The following is a 27,128-nucleotide window of genomic DNA, read 5'->3' on the forward strand; positions in this document are numbered from 1 at the left end:
TTTAGCAGTTGTTAGAAAGGTTATTACAAAAAAATTGGACATCGAAATCTGTTCTTATGTTCAAATAATTTTAAAATTGAATAGCAATACTATGTAAAACTGAAAAAAAAGTGATCAGAATAAAATCTATAAATCACACAAACTTTTGGTGGTTTGGACAGCAAGACACAATGTGTCAGTTGTATAAAATTACCTTGCTGATTTAGTATATTCCTAACACCATATAACAATATGTGATGTTGAATATCTTCCTTTCTATGTACATACTGTTGTTGTTGTGTCTTTCGGCTTTTCCCGCTTAGGGGTCGCCACAGCGGAACTCCGGTCCGCTAATGATTGGCAGTTGATTTTTATGCGCCAAGTTGCCAGCCCTGACGCACAACCTTCAATGAAGGTACGCCCACTCACGCAGGTCTCCACACAGAAGACTCTCTAGCTGAGAACTGAACAGGACGTCTTACTGGGAGACGACAATGCTACCGCAGTAACACCGCCGCAGTTTTTGTACATACTGTAAATTTGCTAAATTAACAATTTTTTTAAAACTGTATAAAGCTGCTTGCAAAAGATATAGCAAAGAGTTGCTACAGTTCATACCCTGCATGGAACACTATGGCACTCGTGTTTTACTAATAAAGAGAAAGAAAGACAGAAAACAGTTTTTGTTATAAAATGCAGCAAACTGATTTCTACAATTTAGCATGCAGTTGCTACAGTTTAGATTACACATGGAGTGCTACAGCGTTCATGTTTGATCACAAATGCATTACCGGCTTTTAAATGCTGGTACTGCATTAGAGATGGGGACCAGCTAATTGCAGCCCACCCTGGCCATACTACTGTCAGATGTGTCCAAAGATGTATCCATAGAAATACCCAAACAGGCATTTCCAGCAGAGGTGTTTATCAGAGTCCATAACATCCTGATGTGTTACATGAAGTACTTCCTAGGACTACAATATCAACATTTTAGGGTGGCTTAATGGCTAAGGTGTTTGCCTTACAAACACAAGGTGCAGAGTTTGAGTCTCACAGGGATAATTGGCTCGGCTTAAAATGGCTCGCAAGGGCAGTTAGCTTAGTACTAAACTATGAACCTATGAATAGACTGTCTTAAATATTCAAATTCTGGGAAATTGCCTAGATATTCAAAATGGTTTAAAAGAATAACAGTATTAAGTACAGCTATTAACATTGGACATGCTGTAACTGTAAAAATGTTTTGGATTTGTATCTACTCAAAAGAATAAAAAATTTTAGCTTTTAGAAGTAACAGGAGCACCTATAAAAATTAATTCCATACTAAAACACTGCCCGAATGCAAACAAAAATATCTTGCTATAAAATGATAATTGCATGTATATCATAATCACCAGCCCCCCTTTTCCCCATTTTTCTACACGGGGTCAGGGTGTCATGTTAACTGCTGCCATCTCTCCTGATTCAGTGTCACACACTCTTGCCTCCTTGAATGTTGCAGATCTTCTCTCACACAATCCATCCACCTCTGCTGGATGCCCTCTTTTCCTCTTAGAGTCTTCCTGTCGGTCTCAAATCATCTTCACCAGACAGTCATCTGCTTTTCTGCACATGTGCCCGAATGACTGTAGTCTATCCTCTTTGATCTTTTCTGCAATTGGAGCTACTTTGGCTTCTGCACTTATGTCATTTCTTTGTCTCACAGTGTGTATCCTACCACACTTCTCTGGCACTTCATTTCCATCACCTCTTGCTTTCTCAACTGCTCTGCCTTTACTCCCCATGTTTCTGTACCATACAGTAGTACTGATCACACCACTGTTTTGTAAACCTTGTTTTTCAGCTTCTCTGCCATTCTTCTGTCATACACTGCCCCTGACACTCTATGCCATTTGGCTGCAGCCCCTATGGATTTCAGCTTTGACCTCTTCATTCAGACTTCCCCTCTTCTCAACCACCCCTCCCAGACACTTGATCTTCCCTTCTATCTCAATTCTCAGCTTCTTCTGATTTCCCCAATTTACTGCTATTACCACGGTCTTACCTGTACTTAGTTTCATCCCATATGCCTTCAGTCTTGCACTGCATTCCCCTATTCTTTGCCGAAGTTCTTGCTCAGTGTCTGCCTGTAATGACACATCATCTGTATACAGCAGCTTTGTTGATCTGTCCCTTCTGACCCATTTGCTAATGTAGTCCATCACCAGTATGAACAGCAATGGGCTAAAAGCTGAACCCTGGCTTGCACCATCCACTCTCACTAGGAACCCTTCTGTGAGACTGAACAATGTTCATACTTGAGTCACTGGGTCCTTGTACATAGGTTGCACTAATTCTACCAGTGTTTCTAGGACTTTGAACCACCGCAGTACTGCCCAAATCAGCTTTCTTGGGACCTTGTCATATGCTTTCTCCAAGTCTAGGAATTCCCAGTCGGACCTCTTTCCTCATCTCTACCTTCTTCTCAAGTATCTGTCCCACTGCAAACATTAGGTCAGTTGTGCTTCATCTTAATCTGAATCCAAACTGGTAATCTCCCATCTTACTCTCTACTACTCTGTGTATCTGCTCATCAAAAGACCTTTCCAGAACTTGTAAGCAATGTGACACGAGTATAACACTGTACTGCCAACAGTTGTGAATATGCCCTTTGTCCTTGTACACTGGCTTGAGTATGCTTATTCTCCAGTCATCTGGGATATGCCTTTCTCTTCACATTGCTATGAATACCCTCAGGAGCCATTTCTCCCCATCTCACCCAACATCTTTATCATATCTGCTGTGACCTTATCCGAGCCTGCTGCTTTCCTTGACTTCATTTTCCATAGCGCTATTATTTTTCTTCTTCTAGGGTGGGCTGCTCTTCTTCTCTCATTGTAGGCTGTGTCTGGGGCAGTACAGTTTTTGTGAGGGTTTTCTTTATTCAGAAACTGCTGACAGTACTCCTTCCATCTGCCTTTGATGTCCTGTGGACTAGTAAGCAGGTTGTTGCTGGCATCCTTAATGAAGGGTGTCTTATCTTATTTATCTTTCTTTGTCTTGCAACATGATAGTTTCATTGTGCCACCTACCGAGTCACTTTCCAGATGTTGGTAGACTGCCCCCCTGATTAACTGTTCTTTACTACTGCAACTCCCTTCTTAGCTTCTTTGATAGTCAACCAGTATTCCTTCCTAGCCTGGTCTTTTTCTATCTCTCACTTTTTTATGCACTCTTTTTGATGACTTCCTGGACTTCTGCATTCCACCAGCTTTCCGTATGTACTTTATTTTCCATACCTGGCTTGGATACGTGTCTATTTTGTAGTCCTCACACGTGCTGTTTAGAGGCACTGCCATTCTTCTCTATCTCAACCTATTTCCTCCTCTTCTGGGGGTGCTAGAGCCCAGAGTAATTAACTGAACTGCTGTACTTTCTCTCCAGTCAACTTCCAGGTCTGTAGCCTGATTTCTGTTGACTTTAAAACCTTCTCTGACCACTGCCTGCAACTGACTGTGGCAACCAGTGGTATATGCTGTGGACAGACTCTTTCACTGGGGATGACTTTGCGATCACTGATTCTACACCAGCGCTCTTTCCATACTAGGAGGAAGTGTACCCGAGTTGCATGTACATAATGTAATCTATTTAATATGAGAGTGGGAACTTCAGCTTTTGAAGAGAGGGATCCAAAGTTGTGTGCAAATCTGTGTAACACACAGGCTCAGGAAAAGGGATAAAGTGTCTTTAAAATGCATGCTGCAATAGGTGGTTAACATGCCCATGCCTAGGCAACATTTTGTATCAGCTATATAATTAAAGTACAGTTTTGTACCTACCATAAATGTAGATGTTCGAATGTTCACCCTGCTGCAGTCATCACACTTGGGTTATCCTGTCATCAGGCGGTCCCGCAGTTGGCCGGATTTTCAAAGTCTTGGTCCGACGTCAGTTGCTGTCGCCTCATCCCTGACGTCAGTGCGCCAGGGGTATATATATTGCAACAGACGCCATTTTCTTCAGTTTTTCTTGCCCCAGATGTCAGGTGCCCCCAAAAAGGTGATCCAAATTAGTACCAAAAGGTGTGAACACTGTACAAACACAAAATCCCCTCAGCTATAAGCAAATACATCAGTAAGGTATAGCAGAGATTTAGCCAGTAGATCAGAGGGGTTGGAGGGAGGGTAACCTGGACTGCAGCAGGGTGAACACTCGAACATCTACATTTATGGTAGGTACAAAACTGTACTATGTTCATCGTGTTACCCTGCTGCAGTCATCACACTTGGGTTGAGTCCCAAAGCTAAGGTAGTGTGGAGGCATCATAGAGGGTTAGTGGAGGCAATGAGGCCCTGCAGAACTGCAGTGGCGAAGCCTGCCCTGGACTTAGAATAAAGAGGTAAGTGATGGTGTTTGGTGAAGGTGTGTACAGAACTCCAAGTTGCAGCTTCTAAAACTTCCTTGGTAGGAACCCCCTTGAGAAAGGCTGTAGAGGTAGCGGTTGCCCTGGTAGAGTGGGATCTAATGGTAGGAGGAACTGGTTTCCCATGATGGGTATAACAGAATCGTATGCAATGCCCTATCCATTTAGAAATGGTTAGCTTGGATATGGCCCTCCCTTGAGAAGCTGTAGCATAGGAAACAGAGCTGGTCAGTTTTTCTGAAAGCCTTAGTTTTATCTAAGTAGTAACGAAGCTGCCTGTGAATGTCCAAGGAATGCAGGAGTCTCTCACCTTTGTTCTGTGGATTGGGGAAGAAAGTGGGTAGGTGGATGGTTTGATTTAAAGCTACACTGGAAACCACCTTAGACATGAAGGAAGGATTAGTTCATAGAGAAACTCTGTCTTGATGAAAAATGAGGAAAGGTTCCACTGCCATAAGTGCCTGTAATTCTGAGACTCTCCTAGCAGAAGTTATTGCCAGGAGCAGGGCAGTCTTCCAAGATAGGAACTGAAGGTCTGCAGAAAAAGCTGGTTCAAAGGGAGGTAGCGTTAGTTTTTCCAGAACAAAATTGAGGTCCCATGTTGGTGTAGGAGCTCTTCTAGGTGGTCTAATGTTTTTTGCCCCTCTGAGGAACTGCCTTAGAAGAGGATTGGAAAATAAAGGTGGATTTGTGTCGTAGTGAGCTGAAATAGCTGAAGCATGGATTTTAATTGAGGAGAAGGAAAGTCCTTTATGCAACATCTCAGCTAAATACTGCAGAATGCAAGGCATATGAGGCTGAGTTGTTTCTTGGCCTTTAGCTTGGTTCCAAGCAGAAAACCTTTTCCATTTGTCTGAGTAAGCCTTCCTGGTGCTTGGCCTCCTGGCTTCTAGAATAACATCCAGTACTGCTTGTGAAAGAGGGGCTGGTTGGATGCTTAATTGATTTGCCATGCAGCCCGGTTTAAGGTTTTGATCTGGCTGTGTAGAATCTGCTTGTCATGCTGCGTGAGCAAATGAGGTATTTGAGGCAATATCCACGGTGGGCTGTGAGCCATATTCTTCAATAGCGGGTACCAGTGCTGGCGTGGCCAGTCTATTTGAGGCAATATCCATGGTGGGCTATGAGCCATATTCTTCAATAGCGGGTGCCAGTGCTGGCGTGGCCAGTCTGGGGCTATGAGAATCAGTCGAGGTTTCTCCTTTTTGACCTTCAAAAGAACCTTTGTGAGAAGAGGTAATGGAGGAAAGGCATATGCTATCAGGTTTTTCTAACTGAAGGAGAGAGCGTCCATTTTCCAAGCTTGATGGTGGAATGTCCTTGTACAAAATTTTGTCAGCTGGTAGTTTTGAGGACTGGCAAACAGGTCTATATTTGGTAGGCCCCATCTTTGAGTTATCATTGTAAATATTTGTGGGTCTAGCTTCCACTCGTGGGGATCTTTGATGTTTCTGCTTAGGTCGTCTGCCAATGTGTTTTTCTGTCCTGGCAGGAATTGAGCTTGTAACTGGACTTGGTAGGCCAGAGCTGTGTTCCATAAGATTATTGCTTGCCTGCAAAGAGGGTAGGAATGTGTGCCCCCTTGTTTGTTTATGTACCACATTACTGTGGTGTTGTCCGTCTTTATTGCAAGTTGTCCTGGCTGTAGTAGATCCTTGAAGGCTGTCAGAGCTTTCTGTACAGCTAGCATCTCTTTTTGGTTTATGTGCAGTTTTCATTGTTCTGCAGTCCATAGGCCTTGAATACATTGCCCTGCCATGTGTGCCCCCCAGGCATAGTCTGAAGCATCTGTTGTGATAGTTTGCCTGGGTGGGGGCAAGGTGAAAGGCTGACCCTTGTTGAGGTGACATGCCTGTGCCCACCATAGAAATTCCTGTTGAAGGCAGGGAATGAGAGATATCACTGTGTCCAAGCTGTGGCTGTGTTGAGACCATACACTTTTTAGGTACCACTGTAATTTCCTCATATGCAGTTATGCAAATGGTATTATCAGAATGCAAGAAGCCATGAAGCCCAAAGCCTGCAGAATTTTTCTTGCAGTTAATTGGGTCTTTGCTGCCATTGTCTTAAAATATTGAGTCAGTTGTAACTACTTGTCTGGTGTAAGATAAGCCTTCTGGGCCGTTGTGTCCAAGCTGGCACCCAGGAATGTCATTTTTTGTGAGGGTACTAGTTTTGACTTCTTTGTTTACTGTGTACCCCAGACAATTTAATAGATGCTTCACAAAAGCCAGATGTTGTAAGAGAATGTCTTTTCTTTCTGCTTGGATGAGGCAGTCATCCAGGTATGGATATATTTGAATTCCTCTGTCTGCAGTATGCAATTACTGGTGCCAGGCATTTTGTGAAAACTCTGGGAGCAGTAGATAAGCCAAAGGGCAGTGCAGAGAATTGATAATGGGTTGAACCTGCAATGAAACAGAGGTATCTTCTGCAACTTTGTCTGATAGGGACATGCAGGTATGCCTCCTTGAGGTCCAACGTTACCAGCCATGCTTCTTTGCCCAACATGGGAAGTAGCTGCTGTAGTGTTAGCATCTTGAATTTGGGAACTTGTAAGTAAGTGTTTAGAATTGAAAGGTCCAGAACTGGTCTCCAAGCATTTTCTTTTCTGGGTACTAGGAAGAGTCTTGAGTAAAATCCTTGGCCTTGCTCTTGAGTTGGTACCCTTTGAATGGCTCTCATGGCCATGAGAGCTGTAATTTGTTTTTGAGCCTCTGCCCTTTGATTTTGTGGCAGGTTTGGCATTCCTCTTTTTATTGGCAAGGTGTGAAAGTGGAATCTGTATCCTCGTAAAATTATGTCTAGGACCCATTTGTGTCCTTTGTGACCATGTGCCAGTTGTCTGCAAATAGTGCTAGTTCCCCCCCCCCCCCAAGGGGGCTGACAAAAGAGCTTTGTTTGGCCAGCTGAAGTGCAAGTCATTGAGTTTGCCTTCTGGTGGGTTGAGACCTGTCTTCTCCTCCCTTCTGGATTGGAGTGCCCCATTGGTGAGGTTTATACTGAGCTTGTGGTTGTCCTCTGCCCCTTGGGCGCCTGTATTTACCCCTCTGAAGTCTGTCAGTGGCTGGAAAGGACCAATTTTTTGATGGCCAGTTTCTGCTGAAGCAAGGGGGTTGTACTTGTAGGAAATCTTTGACTGTCCGCATTGATTTCGCCTTATCTTCCATTTTCTTTAAAACTTCTTCTGCTTTAACACCAAAAACAACATCCTGCTGTAAGGGAGCATCTAGTAGTTTTGCTTTAACATGATCAGGCAGACTTTGTTCCTTTAACCAGGCATGCCTACGTATAACTGATCCAGTGACAGCTGCTCTACAGGAGGCCTCTAAAGAATCAAACCCACATTGTAAGGTATGTTTGCCCACCTGCTCGGTGGCGTGCAACAAATCCTGTACTTTTTTAAATTCAGATTGTTGAGGGAGGGTGGTTATCTTTTGTTTTAACTGAGAGATCAGAAAATTGCTGATACTTAAGCATATGAAATTGACAGTTTAGTGCTCTCATAGCTAAAGTGGCTGAGGTGTAAACCTTTTTCCCCCATGTCTAGTGCTCTTGAATCCCTCTCAGAAGGTACTGGATTTTTAGCCATGGAAGCCTTAGCCCCCTTGGGACCCTGGGAGATAGTTTCTGGGTCAGCTACTGGGCTTTTGTAAAGGAATTTGTGGGAATCAGGTACTCTGTAGTATCTGTCAGGCTTGGCCAGGGCAGGAGGTAGGGAGTCAGGGTTGAAACTGGATTCTAAATAGACATCATCCACAATGTCCAAAACAGGAGGGATGGCTAGAGGTCTGTGCTGGGGGAAGTAAAAGAAACTCTCTGAGCCTTTTCTTGGAATCAGAGTAATCCTGACCTTCCCAGTGAAAATGTTCCCTCATAGTGAGTAAAGTTTCCCCAAAACAGTAATCTTCTGGAGGGGGAGCTGAGGGAATGGAGTCCTCAGCATCAGAATCTTCATAAGGAGAGAAGGAATAGTCTTGGTCCTCAGAGGAATCCGAAGAAATAGACAGTTGTTCAGAGGAAGCAGAATCTTCCACTTGTCTAGGCCTTTTGTCAGGAGGAGGCTGAGAACCCCTGATAAGAGAAATCAAATCTTCAGCCATTTTGAGCATCTGTTTCTTTGGCATAGGGCCTTGAACAGGAGACTGAAGTGAAGCCTTTTTCGATTTAGAAGGAGTCTTCGACTTGGAAAACGTTTTGACTGTAAGAGTCGTCGGTCTGAAAACGCCTTCAGAAACTGATGGCGTTTCAGAAGCACCGACGTCCTTGGAAGGTAAATCGTTGGAAGGGCCTGAAGTAAAAGGCTGCATCGGCCTAGTACATTCCGTCAAAATATCTGTAGCGGTCTCGGGTTCCAGAACTGCGGTAGTCAGAGGCTGCGTCGGAGCCTCACTGATAACCGGAGACTGGATCAACTGAGGCCTCGGAATCGGGCTTAGGCCTGGGCTGTCGATCCTTGTCCCTGCGCTTTTTGTGCACGTCGGTAGTTCCGACGGCATGTTATAGTTAAATTTTCTACCAAAAAAGTGTTGTGCGAAATCAAATCGTCTTTTAATAATACGTTTATTAAATCTAGCACAAAAACGACAAGTGACGTCGTGATCAGGGCCTAGGCAAGGTATGCAATAAGAATGAAAATCCACATGAGGTATTTGCTTCCCACAAGAAATACAATTGTTAACTTTTTCTGACATCGGTCTGAGGCAAGAAAAGTTTCCCCAACGGGGTACTTAGCTTTATAGAAGACTTCGGTCTGAAATTCGAAAATCTCAGGAGTCGGCCGACCGGCACTTGCGAACTGCTTCTGCTCTTCTGCTTCGGGCACCAGGCGGCAAGAAAGACTGAAGAAAATAGCGTCTGTTGCAATATATATATCCCTGGCGCACTGACGTCAGGGATGAGGCGACAGCAACCGACGTCGGACCAAGACTTTGGAAATCCGGCCGACTGCGGGACCGCCTGATGACAGGATAACCCAAGTGTGATGACTGCAGCAGGGTAACACAATGAACATTAAGGTTTTAATTGTCAATTACAGTTGTATAAAAAAGTTCAGTGAAAGCAGTAACTAAGAGGTTAGTTCCTCACTGAAGGATGAATCTGGAAGTGAGAAGGCCAATAGATTGTACCTCTGAATGTACATATTTCATTGAATGAAAGTTGTGACTGGGACAGGCCTGAAGCACTGGAATTTTCTGACGGCCTGGGCGAGACCTACATGCTTACACTTTTGCTTTGTTGTTTTAAACTGTCTAATTCATATAGCTCTCCAGGATACAGGTTACCACGATGGCACTGCTTTATTAGTTTTAATCTGCAAAGACAAATGGGCTAATATTTTAGCTTGTGGAATTTGAATAAACCTGCGTTTTCTTGTATATTCTGCCTCCAGTGCCTTTTGGAACCCTCAGCCTATAATAGATTTGGTACCTTTATCCTCCATCACAATTCTAGAACGTACATCATATGCAGTCTAGTGCCTTCTATAATACAAGCGGTTTGAAAGTGAATACTGATGAAGCTAACCGTATGCAATCTGTGTTCATCTCTACTTGAGCAACATAACATACTAAATGCTATAACTCCCAGGCTAAACTACGGATAATGAAAGGGTAAATCCACAAGAAAAGAATGGTGTGCACTAAACAGATCCACCGCTCATTTTCCTAATGAACAGTACACCAATAAATGCCACACCTTGAGTACAATGCCCAGGTTTAATGAACATTCAAAGAAACGGATGATAACAAGTAGCTAGAAATTATACCATACCTCTCAACTGTACCAAATTCCTTGGTACTTCCCGGTTTTGGGCTCAAAATAATAGGGTGTCAAGAATTCCTGATTGTCCCCTTAAATCCAGATTTCATTTTCAAAAATTCAGTGATGCTATTGCAAGCTTGCATTATCAGATGCATGCAAATCAAAATTACACTCCTTTAAATTAGTCTGTAACATTTCCCTTTTCAATATCACTAATAAACAGCTCACATACTTTTGCAGTGACTTTTGTGACCAGCAGTTAATTTCAGGATGGATTAGGAGGTAGAGAGGAAAAGTTTGAGCAAAAAATATGGGACAGCTGAGAGTTAGTGTAGCGTGAATTAAATCAACTACTGTTTCACTAACACATTAATACACACATAAAATAATTTACACTGGAAGTCTTATTATTACATACTCAAAGTAAAGTATTTTATCAGGCAGATTTGCATGACAGTAATGGCAGTTACTGCCATCATATGGCATTAAGGAGAGAGAAGACCATATCTGTACAAACATATTGGGATGGGGCTAAATTACAGAAATAATTGCCATAACTACGCATAGGGCATTTATTTGTTCAACCATGGTCTTTTGATATTTACTCTTCACTTTAATTCCACTTTTGGAAATAACTATGCTTTTGACAGACTGATCTACAAGAGTTTGATAAACTATTCAGAGTGCTGAAGAAACAAGTAAACTTTGCAATCCATACAATGCTCATGTAGTTAATACATAGATTTACATGGAAAGGCTTAGTGACAAAGTAGACATGACACTCTTATGAAATTCATACCTCACTGCTATCCCATCAGTGTTTTAGAGAATATAAAGTTCCCTGTGGTTATGTGTGGCTTCCATAGTAACTGTTCCTGCTTCTCAGTTGCATGTGGAATTATTCTTAAAATTCTCCATTTGTCCACTGAGTTTCTGCTGCTCCCATAACCCAGTGGACAGATGTGTTGCACTGCACATTTTCAAGATTACACCCCTTTTCAAAGGAAGTATTATGGGTAGTTTATTGACTTACCTTAGTTACTGCAATTCTTGCTTTGTTTGCTGGTAAATTCTAGGAATTAACTGTGGTATTTTTGCAAAGTAGTCATCGTGGTAAACAAGCAATTCAGATTTGCTAGGTGGGTGAAACCCAGAAAGAAGGCAATAAACTTTTAATAAGTAACTTTTGAAGCACTTGAAATCTTCTACTTCAGTTGCCTAAGGCATACCCAGGGGTTAGCATGTGGGTTATTTGTTGACAGTCTTGCTAGAGGGTGGCTGATAAATGCTGCCTTGTAGAGACCAAGTTCAATAATAAAGCATATGGATTTTTGGAGAGAGAGTCAAGTTTCCATTCCCTCACCTGTCATCTTTGCTGTGATGAACCACAGAGAAAAGACATGGGATTTGTGTATAGTTTTGCAGACTATTTGCTTATGTTGTGTGTTTGAATGGCCTACATGTTCGCAGACTTTGTATTTATAGTATTCAAACCAGCTTCAAGGATTGCAGGCTCAAGCAAAACATGCGGACAAGTTAATCATTTACAAGTGGATACCACATTATCCTATGGAAAGCTCAGTAGGCTTATGTGTCATAGTGTACCTGGCTAACAACTTGAAAATAAACACACAACTGGTTGACAGCTTTTAAGCCAGCAGCACTGCGATAACGACATTAGCATAAATAGTGAAGGAATGATTTGAAGAGCCAGAGTCGTATCTCTCAACCTCTCAGAGCAGGAAATCTTGACAAGGACAAAGCCAAAAATAATAAGGGGACAAAATCCCAAAAATAGGGACAGATTTTAAATATTGCTCCTGTAAACTCAGACAGTTGTTATAACAACATGTTTTGCATTAATAGACATATTCTGAGGGTTATGAAGTCTGAAATTCAAATGTGTGCCATTATTTATTATTATTTAGTAACTTCAAACTACATGTTGGTATCCCAAAATCCCAATGAAGTGGGTGCGGTTACATTATGTATGCAAATCTTATGTTAATCAGTGTCCCGATTTTTGGCCAGTTGTACCTACTTTTCATGGGCCTTTGTCCAGATTTTTGATGTTTCCAGGTGGAGAGGTATGAATGATGCAATAATGCAATGGAGACTTAGCAGAATGACAAACGGAATGGAGGGGCTGTGGTGTGGGCAAGAAACCTGTAGTAGGAGCAAGAAAGGAAGAAATTAAAGGTAATGAGGACATGGAAACTTGTAAAAGTAAACTTGTTTAACTGTTTAATTCATGATCTACAACTGAACTGAAAATTCCCATGGAGGATACAAGACGCTATATATGCTATACAGACAATCCCCTTATTGTAAATATTTACAATTTATGTACCGTTGCACCCTTAACCACCATAAAGAAATATACAAGTCTTTATGAGGATCAGTCTGCACCCTGTTCTAATGTTAATCAAGCCTCTGCCTACCATTACAAATCACTCTATATCCACAGTGTCCTGGACATTATGTTTTACAAGCAGAAAAAATAATGAAAAGAAGCATCTTTACACAGGGGTGTTTCATGCTCCCACACTGCCTTTATATACACACACACACACACACACACACACACACACACACACACACACACACACACACACACACACACACACACACACACACACACATTCCTATCATATGATCAAAGTTCCACAACTTTGAAATTAATACGATTGAGACCATATGATTGAAGTTCTGAAACACTGCACATTTTGAATGGAGATTGCTGTATAGTGTAGATTGGAAAATTTACCCTTTTCCTCACTGCAGTGAAATCTCTGAGTTGGTATATTTAACAGGGGATGTGGGAGGTGCAGGGGGCTTGCCCCCCACCTCTGCAAAAACAAAAAAAAAAATTTTTGGTTTTGAAACTTCAATCATATGAAAGGGATCTACACACACACTCTTACATGTATGTATACATAAATATACACACAGTGGATACAAAAAGTGTACACACCCTTGTTAAAATGCCAGGTTTTTGTGATATAAAAAATTAGACCGCAATAAATCATTTAAAAACTTTTCTCACATTTAATGTGACCTATAACCTGTACAATTCAACTGAAAAACAAACAAATCTGTTAGGGGAAAAAATATAAAAAAATAAAAATGTACAATAAGCTTGAAGCACCTTTTGATTTAATTACAGCATTCAGTCTTCTTGGGTACACACCTGCCATTAATTAAAGAGCCTGATTAACCGCAAATAAAGTTCAGCTGTCCTAGTAGGATTTTCCTGACATTTACTCAGTTGCCTACTACAGCAAAAGCCATGGTTCGGAGAGACCTTACAAAGCATCAAAGAGATCTCATTGTTGAAAGGCATCAGTCAGGAGAAGGGTACAAAAAATTTCCACAGCATTGGATATACCGTGGAATACAGTGAAGACAGTCATCAAAAAGTCAAGAAAATATGGGACAACAGTGACGTTGCAAAGAACTAGACGTCCCTCCAAAATTGATAAAAAGACAAGACGAAAACTGGTCAGGGAGGCTGCCAAGAGACCTACAGAAGCACTGAAGGAGCTGCAGGAATTTCTGGCAAGTACTGGTTGTGTACTACATGTCATAATCTCCAGCACTCTCTATATGTCTTTCCTGTGGGGTAGGGATTGCAACATGGAAGCCTTTTCTCACACAGAAAAACATCCAGGCCTAGCTGAAATGTGCAAAACAATACATCAAGTCTCCCATAAGCATGTGCAAAATGTGTTATGGTCTGATGAGACCAAGGTTGAACTTTCTGGCCATAAATCCAAAAGATACTTTTGCAGCAAAAATACTTTGCATCACCAAAAGTCCACCATCCCCACAGTGAGCAGTATCATGCTTTGGGGTTGCTTTTCTTCAGCTGGAACTAGGGCTTTAGTCAAGGTGGAGGGAATTATGAACAGTTCCAAATACCAGTCACTTTTGGCCCGAAATTTTCAGGTGTCTGCTAGAAAGATGAAAATGAAGAGGAATTTCACCTTTCAATGTGACAATGACCCCAAGTATACGTCCAAATCAACAAAAGAATGGCTTCACCAGAAGAAAATAAAGTTCTGGAATGGCCCAGCTACAGCCCAGACCTAAATCCAACAGCAAATCTGTGGGGTGACCTGAAGAGGGCTGTGCACAAGAGATGCCTTTGCAATCTGACAAATTCTGAGCGCTTTTACAAGGAAGAATGTGCAAATATTGCCAAGTCAAGATGGGCCATGCTGACAGACCCCTACCCAAGAAGACTGAATGCTGTAATTAAATCAAAAGGTGCTTCAACAAAGTATTAGTTTAAAGATGTGCACACTTATGCAACCAGCTTATTGCACATTTTTTATTTTTTGTCCCAACAGATTTGTTTTGTTTTTCAACTGAATTATACAGGTTATAGGTCACATTAAAGGTGGGAAAAGTTTTGAAATTATTTATTGTGGTCTCAATTTTTGGATTCACTTCACAATGCAAATTTCTGAAAAGTCGAATTTCATATGGCCGAGACCATATGATGGAAATTTCAGAACCTCAACATTGTAAAATAAATCCACAAAAAAAAAAAAAAAAACTTTCTCACCATTATTGCAGGAGGGGAAGCCCCCCCCTGCACCCACCACGTGGAGGGCTACTCCCCCCACAACCCCACTACTTAAATATACCAACTCCGAGACTGCACTACAGCGAGGAAAAGGGAACTCCCCCATTCCACACTGTATGCAGATCTACAATGCTGAGATTCCGAAACTTTGATCATATGGTCGCAGCCATATGAAATTTGACATTTCTGAAATTTGGCATTGTGAAGTGAACCCCATTTTTTTATATCACAAAACCTGGCATTTTAACAGGGGTGCGTAAACTTTTTATATCCTCTGTACTTCAGGAAGCACTGGTAACAGTACTGGCCAAAAAACAGAGACACCAGGGATGCCTAATGCAGCTTGCAGGCTGAAGGAAGTGGCAGGACCATGGAAAAGGGAGCCACAAGGATGTGTGTGAGCATTTTACAAAGAAGCCAGTAGTAGTGTAACCACTTACAAATGTGTCACATTATTGTTTTACATACATAAGATAAATGATTATCTTATAAAGTAAACTTGTGTGGTCCTTATGCACAATAATATGACAATTTCTGTCCATGTTTAGATGTATTAAGGTAGTTCTTCTGCATGTCTCTTTGAAAAGTTTAGTAATGTCTTTATGCGCAAGATTTGTCTGACAACTGGTGCACAGGTTAAAGGCTATGAGCTATACTTGTAGTACAGGGTTTGATTCCCTCAGCGGCCAACTGATTAAGTGATTTGCGCAAGGTCACACTGACGGTGTTTGGGGCAACTGAGAACTGGGGCTAGGCTCCTCACTGGTCCCCTGGACTACAGGTATAGCAATTATCTATGAACCCATTGTACTTGTGATGTCAAGAGGTAATATGTAGTTTGAGAGGCAACTGAATGACACCGTATTGTTTTTGTATTTGTTTACCAAATATCACTAAAGGAGAAGAAAAGAAAAAAAATGGATTTTTCTTAATCTAATACTGTGTAAAATAAGTATTATAAATAGGAAGCCAAGCTTAAGATATTTTACGATGCTCTGAAACAGTGAATGAAATAAAGAAAAAAAAAATGAAAATTTTTGATCATTTACTTTGTATTATCAAGTGGTGTATGAGCCTTTGGCTTACATTTTCCAAGACAAGCAGCATACAATCCAGTGTGCCACATAAAAAATAAATAAGTAACCTGCATTTCCATTTTGTGACAGAAAACTATAGCTGCTGTACACTGTATGCCAAACAGATGAATGATATGAAGAATTTATACAGTTTTTGCCGGATTTAATTTCAGAGTTCACCAAAAAATTAAGAATTTTTAAATAACATGCCATTTTATGAATACCACTGTTAGAAAAGAAACTGCTGTTGAATAAGGTTCAGCAAACAATTGTCATTAACTGTACCTCAGAGTTGGACTGGTGTCACTTCCCTTGTAAGAGCCGGAGTTACTGCTGCTGCTAAGAGAAGAAGCTGCATAAGAATCCTGGATGTTGACAGGGTTCATTTGGTTTTTGCAAAGCACTGAGAGGATGTCCTTTTCACGGGGAGAGACTGACATGGTTGTAGTCTTAGAAAAGCTATTTCTTCCATGGGAACCACGGCTGCCGAGTGAAAAATGTGAGGAAATCATTTCAGGCACCACTTGACATTTAAGTTTACTGCTGAAGAGCAGCTGCTTTACCACAGAAGTGTAATTAGTGCTAAGAAACAACAACAGGCCAAAGGTACACACAAATCACATGAAAACAGGATACAAATGTACTGTAGTGTCAGCCCTGTTCCAAACATTGTTCAGATACACACACTGATCTATGTTGGTCTGTTTTGCCAAGCTTATGTTCACAGCAATATCATTTATGCAATTCTCAAAGCAAACTTTTGCATGATGCATCATTTAAAAGCCATCTGTAAGCATAAAGTACAGTTGTGTACACTTACTACAAATGTAGATATTCGAGTGCATTCACTGTTGCAGTCATCACATTTGGGTTATCCAGGGTAGCCCTCGGCCAGCCCGAATACCAGAGGCTTAGTATTTCTGCGTTGGTTGCTGTCACCAGGTCGTCAGTTGTATAAAGAAAGGCAGCCGATGCTGTCACCAGGTTGTCAGTTGTATAAAGAAAGGCAGCCGATGCCATTACATTAGGTTTTTCTTGCCCTAACCTGTCAGGACTCCCCAAGTAGGAGCTAGGTTCTGGTGGAAGAACCTCACCAGTAGAAAGTAACTACCGATATGTCCCTGTAAGGAAAAAGAAAAGGGGGATGGAGGGAGGGAAACCAGGACTGCAACAATGAATACACTCGAACATCTACATTTATGTTAAATGTACACAACTGTACTATGTTCTTCGTGTTTCACTGTTGCAGTCATCACATTTGGGTTGATTCCCAAAGCTGAGGAAATGGGTGGAGGCCGTCAAAGAAACTAGGGGCTGACTAGGATGCCCTGCAAGACTGCAGAGGCAAACCCTGCCTTGGATTTAGAGAAGAGAGGCAGGTGGTAATGCTTGGTAAAAGTGTGAACAGATCTCCAGGTGGCAGCCTTCAGGATGTCCCTGGTGGGGAGTCCTCTGAGGAAAGCTGCAGAGGTGAAGGCTGCTCTGGTGGAGTGAGTCCTGACCCCCTTGGGGGGAGGCTTTCTATGTTGTTTGTAGCAGAAATGGATGCAGTGTGCTATCCATTTGGATATGGTTTGTTTGGAGATGGCTTTGCTTTCTGCCCCTGTAGCAAAGCTAACCAGCTTGATCAGACTTTCTGAAGGATTTAGTCCTGTCTAGATAGAATCTGAGCTGTCTGTGCACATCTAGAGTGCAGAATCCTTTCCCCCTTTTGCTGGGGATTAGGAAAAAAGGTAGGCAAACGAATTGATTGGTTGAGAGCCACACTGGACACCACACCTTGGGGATGAAGGCTGGGTTAGTTCTAACGGATAACCCTGTCAGCAAAGATGATGAGGAAGGGTTCCACAGCCATGAGCGCTTGCAGCTCGGAGACTTTTCTGGCTAAAGTGATGGCCAGAAGGAATGCTGTCTTCCAGAAGAGAAATTTTAGCTCTGCAAAATAAGCTGGTTTGAAGGGGGGCATGAGTGAGCTTTTCCAATACAAAGTTAAGGTCCCAAGCTGTGGTTGGTGCCCTTCTGGGTGGCCTCAAGATGCTAGCCCCTATTAGGAACTGTTTAATCAAAGGATGTGAGAAAAAGGGGCTGCACAGTGGGAAAATGAGCAGAAATAGCAGAGGCATGAATTTTTATAGAGGAGAAAGAGAGGCCACTGTGCAGTAGGTCAGCTAAGCAATCCAAGATGAGAGGGAGGGAGGGCTCAGCCATATTGGCACCCTTAGCCTAGATCCAGGTGCAGAACCTTTTACATTTGTCAGTGTAAGACTTTCTAGTGCTAGGGCGTCTGGCCTTACGGATAACATCTAGAACCGGTTTACTGGGATTGGCAGATTGGTTCGGAGTTAGGGAATAAGCCAAGCTGCCAAACTGAGTGTCTGCAACTGGGGATGCATGAATTCCCGTTCCCTCTGGGTCAGGAGGTTTGGAATCTGAGGAAGATGCCATGGTGGCGGTGGGGACAGGCTGTGCAGCAAGGGGTACCAGTGCTGGCAAGGCCAGTCTGGAGCTATAAGAATGGTCCTTGGTTTTGCCTCCTTTATTTTGAGTAGTATCCTGGTGATGAGAGGTAGTGGAGGAAAGGCATAGACTGATAAATTGACCCAGGGGAAGGACAGGGCATCCACTTTCCAAGCCATGCAGTGATGCTCCCTGGTGCAGAATTTGCTGAGCTGGTGGTTGGTGTGGGAGGCAAAGAGGTCAACCTTCAGAGTGCCCCATTTCTGAATTATTAGAGTGAAGGTTCTTCTGTTGAGCTGCCACTCGTGTAGATCCAGAAGATTTCTGCTTAATTGGTCCGCCAGAGAGTTGAGAGAGCCTGGTAGGAACTGCGCTAACAGGTGCAGATGCATGGCAGAGGCTGTGTGCCAAAGGGCCATGGCCAGCCTGCATAGAGGGTAGGAGTGGGTCCCTCCTTGCTTGTTGATATACCACATCACAGTGGTGTTGTCTGTTTTGATCAGGAGAGCCCCTGGACAGAGAAGGGGTTTGAAAGCTATCAAGGCGTGCTGGACACCCATCATCTATTTTTGGTTGATGTGCAGAGGGATTTGCTGTGGGGTCCAGTGGCCCTGTATGCACCTGCCGTCCAGGTGTGCATCCCAAGCATAGTCTGACATGTCTGTGGCGAGGGTCTGGGCGGCAGGGGGTGCTGAGAAAGGCAGTCCCTTGTTGTGGGAGCAAGCTGTTGAGAAAATCTTTTCTGAGGCAAGGAATTATAGGTAGAAGAGTTTCCAGGTCTTGAGAGTGTTGACACCAAAGGCTTTTTAGGTACCACTGAAGTTTCCTCATATGCAGTCTGATATATGGAATGAGCAGTATGCAAGATGCCATAAACCCCAGAGCTTGCAGGATCTTCCTTGCTGATAACTGGGGCCTGGTGGCTAGTTGAGAGAAGTGGGCTGTCAGGAAAATTTGTTTTTCCTGGTGTAAGGAATGCTATCTGGGATGCTGTGTCCAGGCTTGCTCCCAGGAAGATAATCCTTTGGGTGGGCACCTGTTTGGATTTCTTTTTGTTGATGGTGTACCCTAGGGAGGTTAGTAGGGTCTTTACAAAGGCCAGGTGCTTGAGCAGCTTTTCCTGGCTGTCTGTCTGAATAAGGCAGTCGTCTAAGTATGTGTAAATCAGGATATTCCTTTGTCTGCAAAAGGCAACTGGCGGAGCCAGACATTTTGTGAATACTCTGGGAACAGTAGATAAGCCAAAGGGAAGCACAGATAACTGAAAGTGTTGAGATCCTGCCCTGAAATGGAGATATTTCCTGCATGATTCCCTGATAGGAATGTGGAGGTAGGCCTCTTTTAGATCTAGGGTGACTAGCCAAGCGTCCTTGGAGAGCATGGGTAGCAGCTCCTGGAGGGTGAGCATTTTGAGATCACGAGGAAGGTGTTTAGAATGGATAGAACGAGGATGGGGCACCAGGGGCCCTCTTTTCTGGGCACCAGAAAAAGTCTCGAGTAGAAACCTTGGCCTATCTGTTCTGCAGGAACATGCTCTACTGCTCTCATAGAAAGCAGAGAAAGGATTTACTTTTGAGCCTCTGCCCACTGGTTTAGAGGTAGATATGGGAATCCTTTTGAGGGTGGAAGGGTGTGGAAAGAAAATTTGTGTCCCTGAGATACTATGTTCAGAACCCAGTGGTTGTTGGTAATGGGGCCCAGGTGCTTGCGTGAAGGGAGAGTTTTCCTCCTAGGGGTAAGTGAAGGTGAGTAGAGGGAGGGGAGTTCTTGTGAGGTCTTACCATAAGGGGGTTTTGAAGTGGAGGTAGTCCACTGCTTAGATCTCTGCATTCCCTGTGTCTGGTGTCTGGGGGGGTCTAGTTCCCCGAGGCCCAGGCTGGACTGGCTTAGTGGGAGCAGGAAAGGACCAGTGTTTGGTGGGACAATGCCTGCTGAATCTGGGTGGCTGGACCTGCAAGAGATCCTTAACTGTTTGTATAGATTTTGCTTTTTCTTCCATCTTTAAGACTTTTTTTGCCTTAGTGCCAAATAAGTTATCTTTGTGCAAGGGGGGCATCCAACAATTTAGATTTGACATGGTCTGGCAGGGGCTGTTCCTTTAGCCATGCATGCCTTTTAATGACAGATCCAGTGACTGCTGCCCTGCAAGAAGCTTCTAGAGCGTCAAAATCGCAGTGCAAGGTGTGTTTTGTTACTTGATTTGCAGAATGCATTAATTATTGTAATTCTTTAGATTCTGCCCAAATGGGAAAGGAAGACATTTTTTGTTTGAGGAGTTCCTGGGTATGTTGCTGAAATTTTAGCATATGGAGCTGAAAATTTATTACCCTGATTGCAAGAGTAGCTGAGGTGTATACTTTTTTTACCCCATGTGTCTAGTGCTCGGGAATCCCTAGCTGAGGGGGTGGGATTCTTAGCAAAGGTTGCTTTAATCCCTTTAGGCTCTTGAGAAATTACTCAGGGTCAGCAGTAGGATTTTTAAAAATAAATTTGTGTGAATCAGGGACTTTATAGTACCCATTTGGTTTTCTGGGTGCAGGAGGGAGGGTGTCAGGAGTCAAGCTAGATTCCAGGAAAGCATCCTCCACAACATCCAGGACTGGGTTGATGGCCAAGGGTCTGTGCTGTGGAAAATCTAGGAATTACCACAGTCTCTTTTTAGACTGAGGGTAGTCTTGACTCTCCCCATTGGAAATGCTCCCTTAAGGTGTGCAGGGTTTCCCCAAAGGAAAAATCATCTGGGGGAGAGGCTGAAGGAATGGAATCCTCTGCATCAGAATCCTCAGGAGTAGAGAGGGGTTGCATGTCTTCTTATTCAGATGCATCAGAGTAATCTGACTCTTGTTCAGACAAAACTACAGGGGACAGATCTCCTTTTCTTTTGGAGAGGGTAGCTTGGCTTCCCCTGATGAGCATGATAAGGTCTTCCGCCATTTTAAGCATTTGAGACTGAGGCAAGGAAGCAGGTGCCTGAGAGTGGGTCGTCAGTTTTTTGGGTGTGGTTCGTACCCTGGGCCTAAGAAACTTGGTCATTTTTGAAACAGCGGTAGTTGCGAAAGAAGACGTTGGTTTGTGTTGAGAATCGGTAGTGCGAAGGACTTCCTTTGAAGCCGGTGCCTACTCAGTAGCTCCGGACCCATCCAAGGTAGAGACGACCGCAGGATCCTTAGTCAAAGAAGAGTTTTGCGGCATACTGGACTCCGAAAGGGTCTCGGTAGCAACCTGGGAATCTACAGAAGCAGGCATCAGGGGCTGCGAAAGCACCTCACTGAGGACTGGAGAACTGACGACTAGCTTAACGGAAGCGTCGTCAGTAGGTTTGGACCTGTGCAGTCTGTCTCTGTCTTTATCTTTACGTTTTTTCGGAAGATCTGCTGTCGAATGGCTTACCAAAGCCATATCAGAATTTGAGCACAGTAAGCGAAAATATCTGGCTACAATAAGGGCCCAATGATGGATAGTTCTGGCGTTGAACAAAGCACAGAAACGACAACGAGGGGTGTCGTGGTCTGGGCCTAAACAAGTGACGCAGTAAGAATGGAAGTCTCTGTGGTATTTGCTTTCCACAGGCGCGACAATTATTAACTTTTTCTGACATCGGTTAGTGCAAGAAAAAAGGATCCCCAACGGGGTACTTAGCTTTAGAAGACTTCAACTTAATTCGGTAGATGAAACTCAGGTAGCAGCCGAGCTGCACTCGTGCGAACTGCTTCTGGCTCCATGGCAAGAAAGACTGATGTAATGGCATCGACTGCCTTTCTTTATATTACTGACGACCAGATGTCAGTTCTGAAGCGACAGCAACCAACGCAGAAATGAAAGCCTCTGGTATTCGGGCCGGCCGAGGTCTACTCTGTCAGGGCTAACCCAAATGCGATGACCGCAACAGTGAAACATGAAGATCAGTCTGTCAAAGTATGCCCAACACATGGATTTAATGTATACTATAAACAATATCTAATAAATTTCATGACAGGCAAACTATGCAGTTCCTTAGAAAACAAGGGACATTAGTACTGAAAGTCACCCAGTTTAAAACTATTTTACAAATTAATATATAGCTAATCAGTGCCATAGCAATGTGTGAAACTATACATATCACAATTAAAAGTTATGCCTTTAAAGAAAGTAAGTTGTTAGATCTAGCTTTTCAAAATTAAACTTTAAGACTGTTGTTTAAAAAGTCTTAAATAAAAACACATTGTACTAATGTACTTGAGCAGGGCAAAAGCACCATTCTGCATACAAATACATGTCTACACAGATGCACACGCATCCATACTTTATGTACAAGCTGTAGGACTTGGGAGCATCTAGTAAAATGAGTAAGCATCATTAAAAAAAAAATGTCAATACATATCTTAATCAAAATCAAATGTAGCCAAGGTTTCAGACAGATTTTTCAGGGGTACTCATTCTAAAAATAATCTAACAAGAATTTAGAACAATCACTGCAAAAGTCATTCTTTTTAACTAAAAGTAAATATACAGCTGTGTGAAATGAGTTAAGTATTATTGCCATTTGGCAGCATATCACGGTAGGCAGTATTTTTATAACCTTCTCGTACAAGGTGACATGTACAGAGCAAAACGGGAACCCAATGACATGTACACATAAAACACGGTAAATTAATTTACGAATGCCTTAAATACATCATAACGAAACTTTCACCCTATGACTTCACATAGGTTCATAGGTTGATACTAGGCTATCTGCCCTAGGGCATTTATAAGCCTAGCCAGAGTGTGTTTGGCTTTCGCCACCCTTTTAGATAATTTGACTGTGCCTCTGTGTAGTAGGTCACAGAAGATAGCCCTTTTAAGGTTAGTTTACTGTGCCTCTGTCTAGTAGGGACACAGAAGAAATCCCCAGGGTAAACCTACGATCTCCCATCCACTCGTCAAGATTTCTCTTGAAGAGAATCATTGAAGGGCTCTGCCTAACATGGATTCGGATTTTGTTCCAGAGTGAGGGGAGCCTCTGGGATATGAATCTGTCCCTCCAGCATGTTCTATTTATTTCTGTGCTGAGGTTTAAGTCTCTGGAGCATGTAGTTCTAAGGGATTTGGATTTCCTGAGGTGGAGCATGTCCATTAAATCTGGGTTGGACATGGCTTTATACATCGGGCACAGATCGCCTCTGAGTAGGCGATAAGCAACTGAGTAGAGCTGGAGTTTCTTTAGCCTAACTGCATAGGGCATCTGTTTGAGTCCCTTGATCCTCTTGGTGAGGTACTTTTGGGGTCTTTCCAGTTGTTGCAGGTGTCGGGTAAGGTACATCCCAAATGGGACATTGTATTCAATTATGGGTCTGATGAGTGATGAGTAGAGGGGCACAATGACCTCTCTTGATCTAGATGTGAACCCTTTCGTGATAAGGTGGGCTATATAGAAGGTCTTTCTAACCACTTTGGCAACGTGATTGTCAAAGGAGAGATTGCTATCTACTTGGGTCCCCAAATCCCTAATTACTTCTTCCGTACTTAATGGATTTCCACCCATGTGGTAGTTTGTGGGCACTTTGTTTTTCCCAAAGGGGATGACTATGCACTTTTTGGTATTTAGCTTTAGGCCATGGCTCTGGCACCAGTTATCCGTCTCTGTGAGACCCTTTTGGAGGATGCTTGTGTCAGTCGGCGAGTCGAGTATGGCACCCAGTTTGCAGTCATCTGCAATCTTTGTAAGCCATAATCCTCCCGTGTTAGCCTGTACCTCAGAGAAATATATACCGAACAAGAGAGGTCCCAGGACTGAGCCTTGCATACTGTATGAAAGAAACGAGGGAAAAAACTAATAGAACATCGATAGGGTCTTATCTTTTAGTAACTACAATGCTGGGGTTATACTACTCAAATGAGCTGTTAGTAACACAGAATGCTTGATTTAGCTAAGAGATGAATTCTCTGAGAATAGGTGTTCTCCAGTAAGGCACTAACGTGCAGGTAATGGCCAGTAAAAAAAAAAAAAAAGTCTGCCACTAAAGCTCTGATAGAAAAAAAGCAATCAACTGCTACATTTTATGTCTGCTAAACAAAGCTTTGCTGCTTAACAAGCATAACATTTTAAAAAATTAAATAAATAAAAAACAAAGTAACGTGCGTGTGGAGGACAGAGAGAGTGAGAGAGAAACAGACACAGTGCTGACAGTCCACCAGCATATATTATCTAGACAATGAGTATGAAACTCTTAATGTCTGGCATTATTGACTGACTGCAATCCTCAGTGATTTATTAGCAACTCAAACATTCTACAAGGGACAGAGCAGAACTATGTGGCAAAATCAGGGGCAGTTAAGAAGCATGAAGCCAGACCCTAGTTGCAATGCCTTGCATTCTCTGATTTATTTATTTTTATTCCTTTTATTAGAATTAAACATCTGTACTCACTCAACAAAGTGGCTGTGTGTAAGTTTATATATATACACATATATATGTCGGTGTGTGTGTGTGTGTGTGTGTGTGTGTGTGTGTGTGTGTGTGTGTGTGTGTGAGTGAGTGAGTGAGTGAGTGAGTGAGTGCACGTGCGCACACAAGTCTGTGCTTCTGTATGTAGACAATAAATACTTACATATTTTGAATGTAAAATACCAAAAACTACATATGCTACAGCAAGTTTAAAACTTTATGCAGTGGCACTATTTTGTATTAAAAATATAAAAGTCCACAGTAAATAAAATACAAAATTTAACAGACAGCCCATTCTAAAAGCAATAATGTCCCCGGGATGTGTGTTAATCAGGGAATTCATGCCTTCCCAGGAGTGACAAGGCCCTCTCTGCCTGTGCATCAGGCCTCACAAAGGCCTCATAACACCCTTGAGGATGTGCTAATTCCCAGACAACGCCCATCCTGTATGGCATTACTCCCTGCATAGCCTATGGCTTAGTCATGGACTACAATAACTTGTTTCATGGCCCATACCAACAAATGAAACTGAACGTTTACATGCAGACAAGCAAATACATTATTTTTTTTAATTTTAGTTCCACTTGCCTATATAATGAAATTTCATAGATTTACAGTATCTGACTAACATTTAACTATGAAACTAATGACTTATATTACTGGGTTGCTTTTGATCCATGTTCATTTCTGTGTTGTACGAGTGCTGAAATGTATAATACTGAATATGCTCACTACTCGTGACTCAAACAAAACAAAAAGAGCATCTCCATATTTTACTCTACGTAGTCATATAACAGCTAGCTCTCCTAGAGTGGGGATTATGATTTGAGGTTCACACTTACCAGATTTAGACATTTGATCTCTAGTGATCAAACCTGGCCAGCCAGGAGCAAATCATGCTTTGCCTCCCACCCTGACAAGCAATGTAACAGTATCTGCTCACTTGACTATACAGACACAAGTGAAACTTACTTAGTTCACTATGCATCCCAAGCAGGCCAGCTACAGACACAGGGACATTTAACCGTGCATTCAGCAATATACATCTGCATGCTCAGACGTCCCAGAAGTGGTATCCACAAGATATAATGGAAAAATGAATGCTTAGTAACTTCTATCAAGTTTGCTGAGGTTCTTGCTGTTGGCCTCATTTGTAGGAGTGAGTGTTGTGATTTAAGTACACTGCTTGCAAAAATTCAATCTTTCCTACAGCCCATTTACCAGTGGATTGAAGGCACATCCTTATAATGCACTGCTTCTCAAGACTGAGCTGTATTATTAGGACAGCATTACCATACAAACATAGCCAAGGTAGTCATTAAGAACACATGGACAGCCTTCTCCTTGAAGACTCAAATAAGTATGGTAGAGGGGAACAAACACCTGCTGGTGGCAGACTCCAGCTGTCTGTGTATGTTGGGGAGGGGGGATAGCTTGGTCTCAGCAGTGGCCTTCTTGGTGACTAAGTCTGAAAAGATGGAAACAGGATCCTGGACAGTATGAAAAAATATTATGCACGGCAGAGCACTTGTTCAAAATGTAATTATTTATTTATTTACATTTGTTTACCGGGAAATTCCAACTAGGTTCAGGGAGAAAAGCTCCACAGAACAATAAATGAGCAGCAGAGTACATGAAGAACAATTGAATATACATACAATAGCAAATAATACACACTGCAGCAAACATTAGCTATACATACAATATGAAACATGGTAATGAACAGATAAACCAATATCTAGTTAAAGGCTAGGAATAAAGGTAGGATGTATATACAGATAGTACTAAGCTCAAACGGTATTGTTCTAAACTCGTATACCTAAATCTTATATACAAATATTGCAATAAACTCAATCAGATATAAAGCAGAAGCTCCACACGAAGGTGGAACAAGCTAGAAGGGCTAATGGGATGGAAGGGGAAGATAGAGGAGCAAGAGAGGAGGCTGAGTGAGTAGTATACATGGTAGTGAGAGAAAGCTAGGTGTAAGTCAGTTGGATATGTATTTGGAGTTGAGATGAAGTCAGGTAGTTAATCATGTTATAACAGGTCTGAGAGATTGAGTGAGGAGGGAAGGAGAGGGTAAAGGGTGAGCCAGACCCTACAGAGGAAGGAAAGCAGTGATCAGATGGTGTGAGGCACAGTGACTAGGGGAGGGGAAGAGGAAGGGGAGGTAAAAGGAGAGTTACTAGTCAGGACTGGTGCATGGGCATAACCAGCCACTTTTTAAGTGAGTTTTTAGTGCAGTCTTGAAGTGATTGCAAGAAGTTAGTGTGGTTATGGGGGGGGTTGTTTCATAACCTTGATATGACGCATGGGAATAGTGCTTCTCCTGCTGAGTTCTTTGGTTTGGTTACTAGAAGTAGATTTTTGCTGCTGGAAAGTAGTGGTCTAGTGGAGCAGTAGGGCTGGAGAAGGTTTTGAAGGGATGGGACGTTAAAAGAGGATGGTTTA

At 42.5% G+C, this 27,128-nt stretch overlaps 1 protein-coding gene across 5 annotated transcripts in view; it reads right to left on the reverse strand.

Moving 5' to 3' along the window:
- SYBU (syntabulin) overlaps positions 1–27,128 on the reverse strand; it is a 1,013,882-nt gene that overhangs the window by 436,539 nt on the left and 550,215 nt on the right. For 4 of the 5 annotated variants that reach the window (XM_044067094.1, XM_044067093.1, XM_044067092.1 and 1 more), the window contains one exon: positions 16,097–16,294. The exons of the other annotated variant lie outside the window; for it this stretch is intronic. In XM_044067094.1, the coding sequence (XP_043923029.1) occupies positions 16,097–16,294 (198 nt within the window). The remainder of the gene's footprint in view (positions 1–16,096; positions 16,295–27,128) is intronic. 5 annotated transcript variants of the gene reach the window in all.

Source organism: Protopterus annectens, chromosome 3.part1 (assembly GCF_019279795.1).
Source record: "Protopterus annectens isolate FY-2018-M chromosome 3.part1, PAN1.0, whole genome shotgun sequence".
NCBI classification, from domain to species: Eukaryota; Metazoa; Chordata; order Ceratodontiformes; family Protopteridae; genus Protopterus; species Protopterus annectens.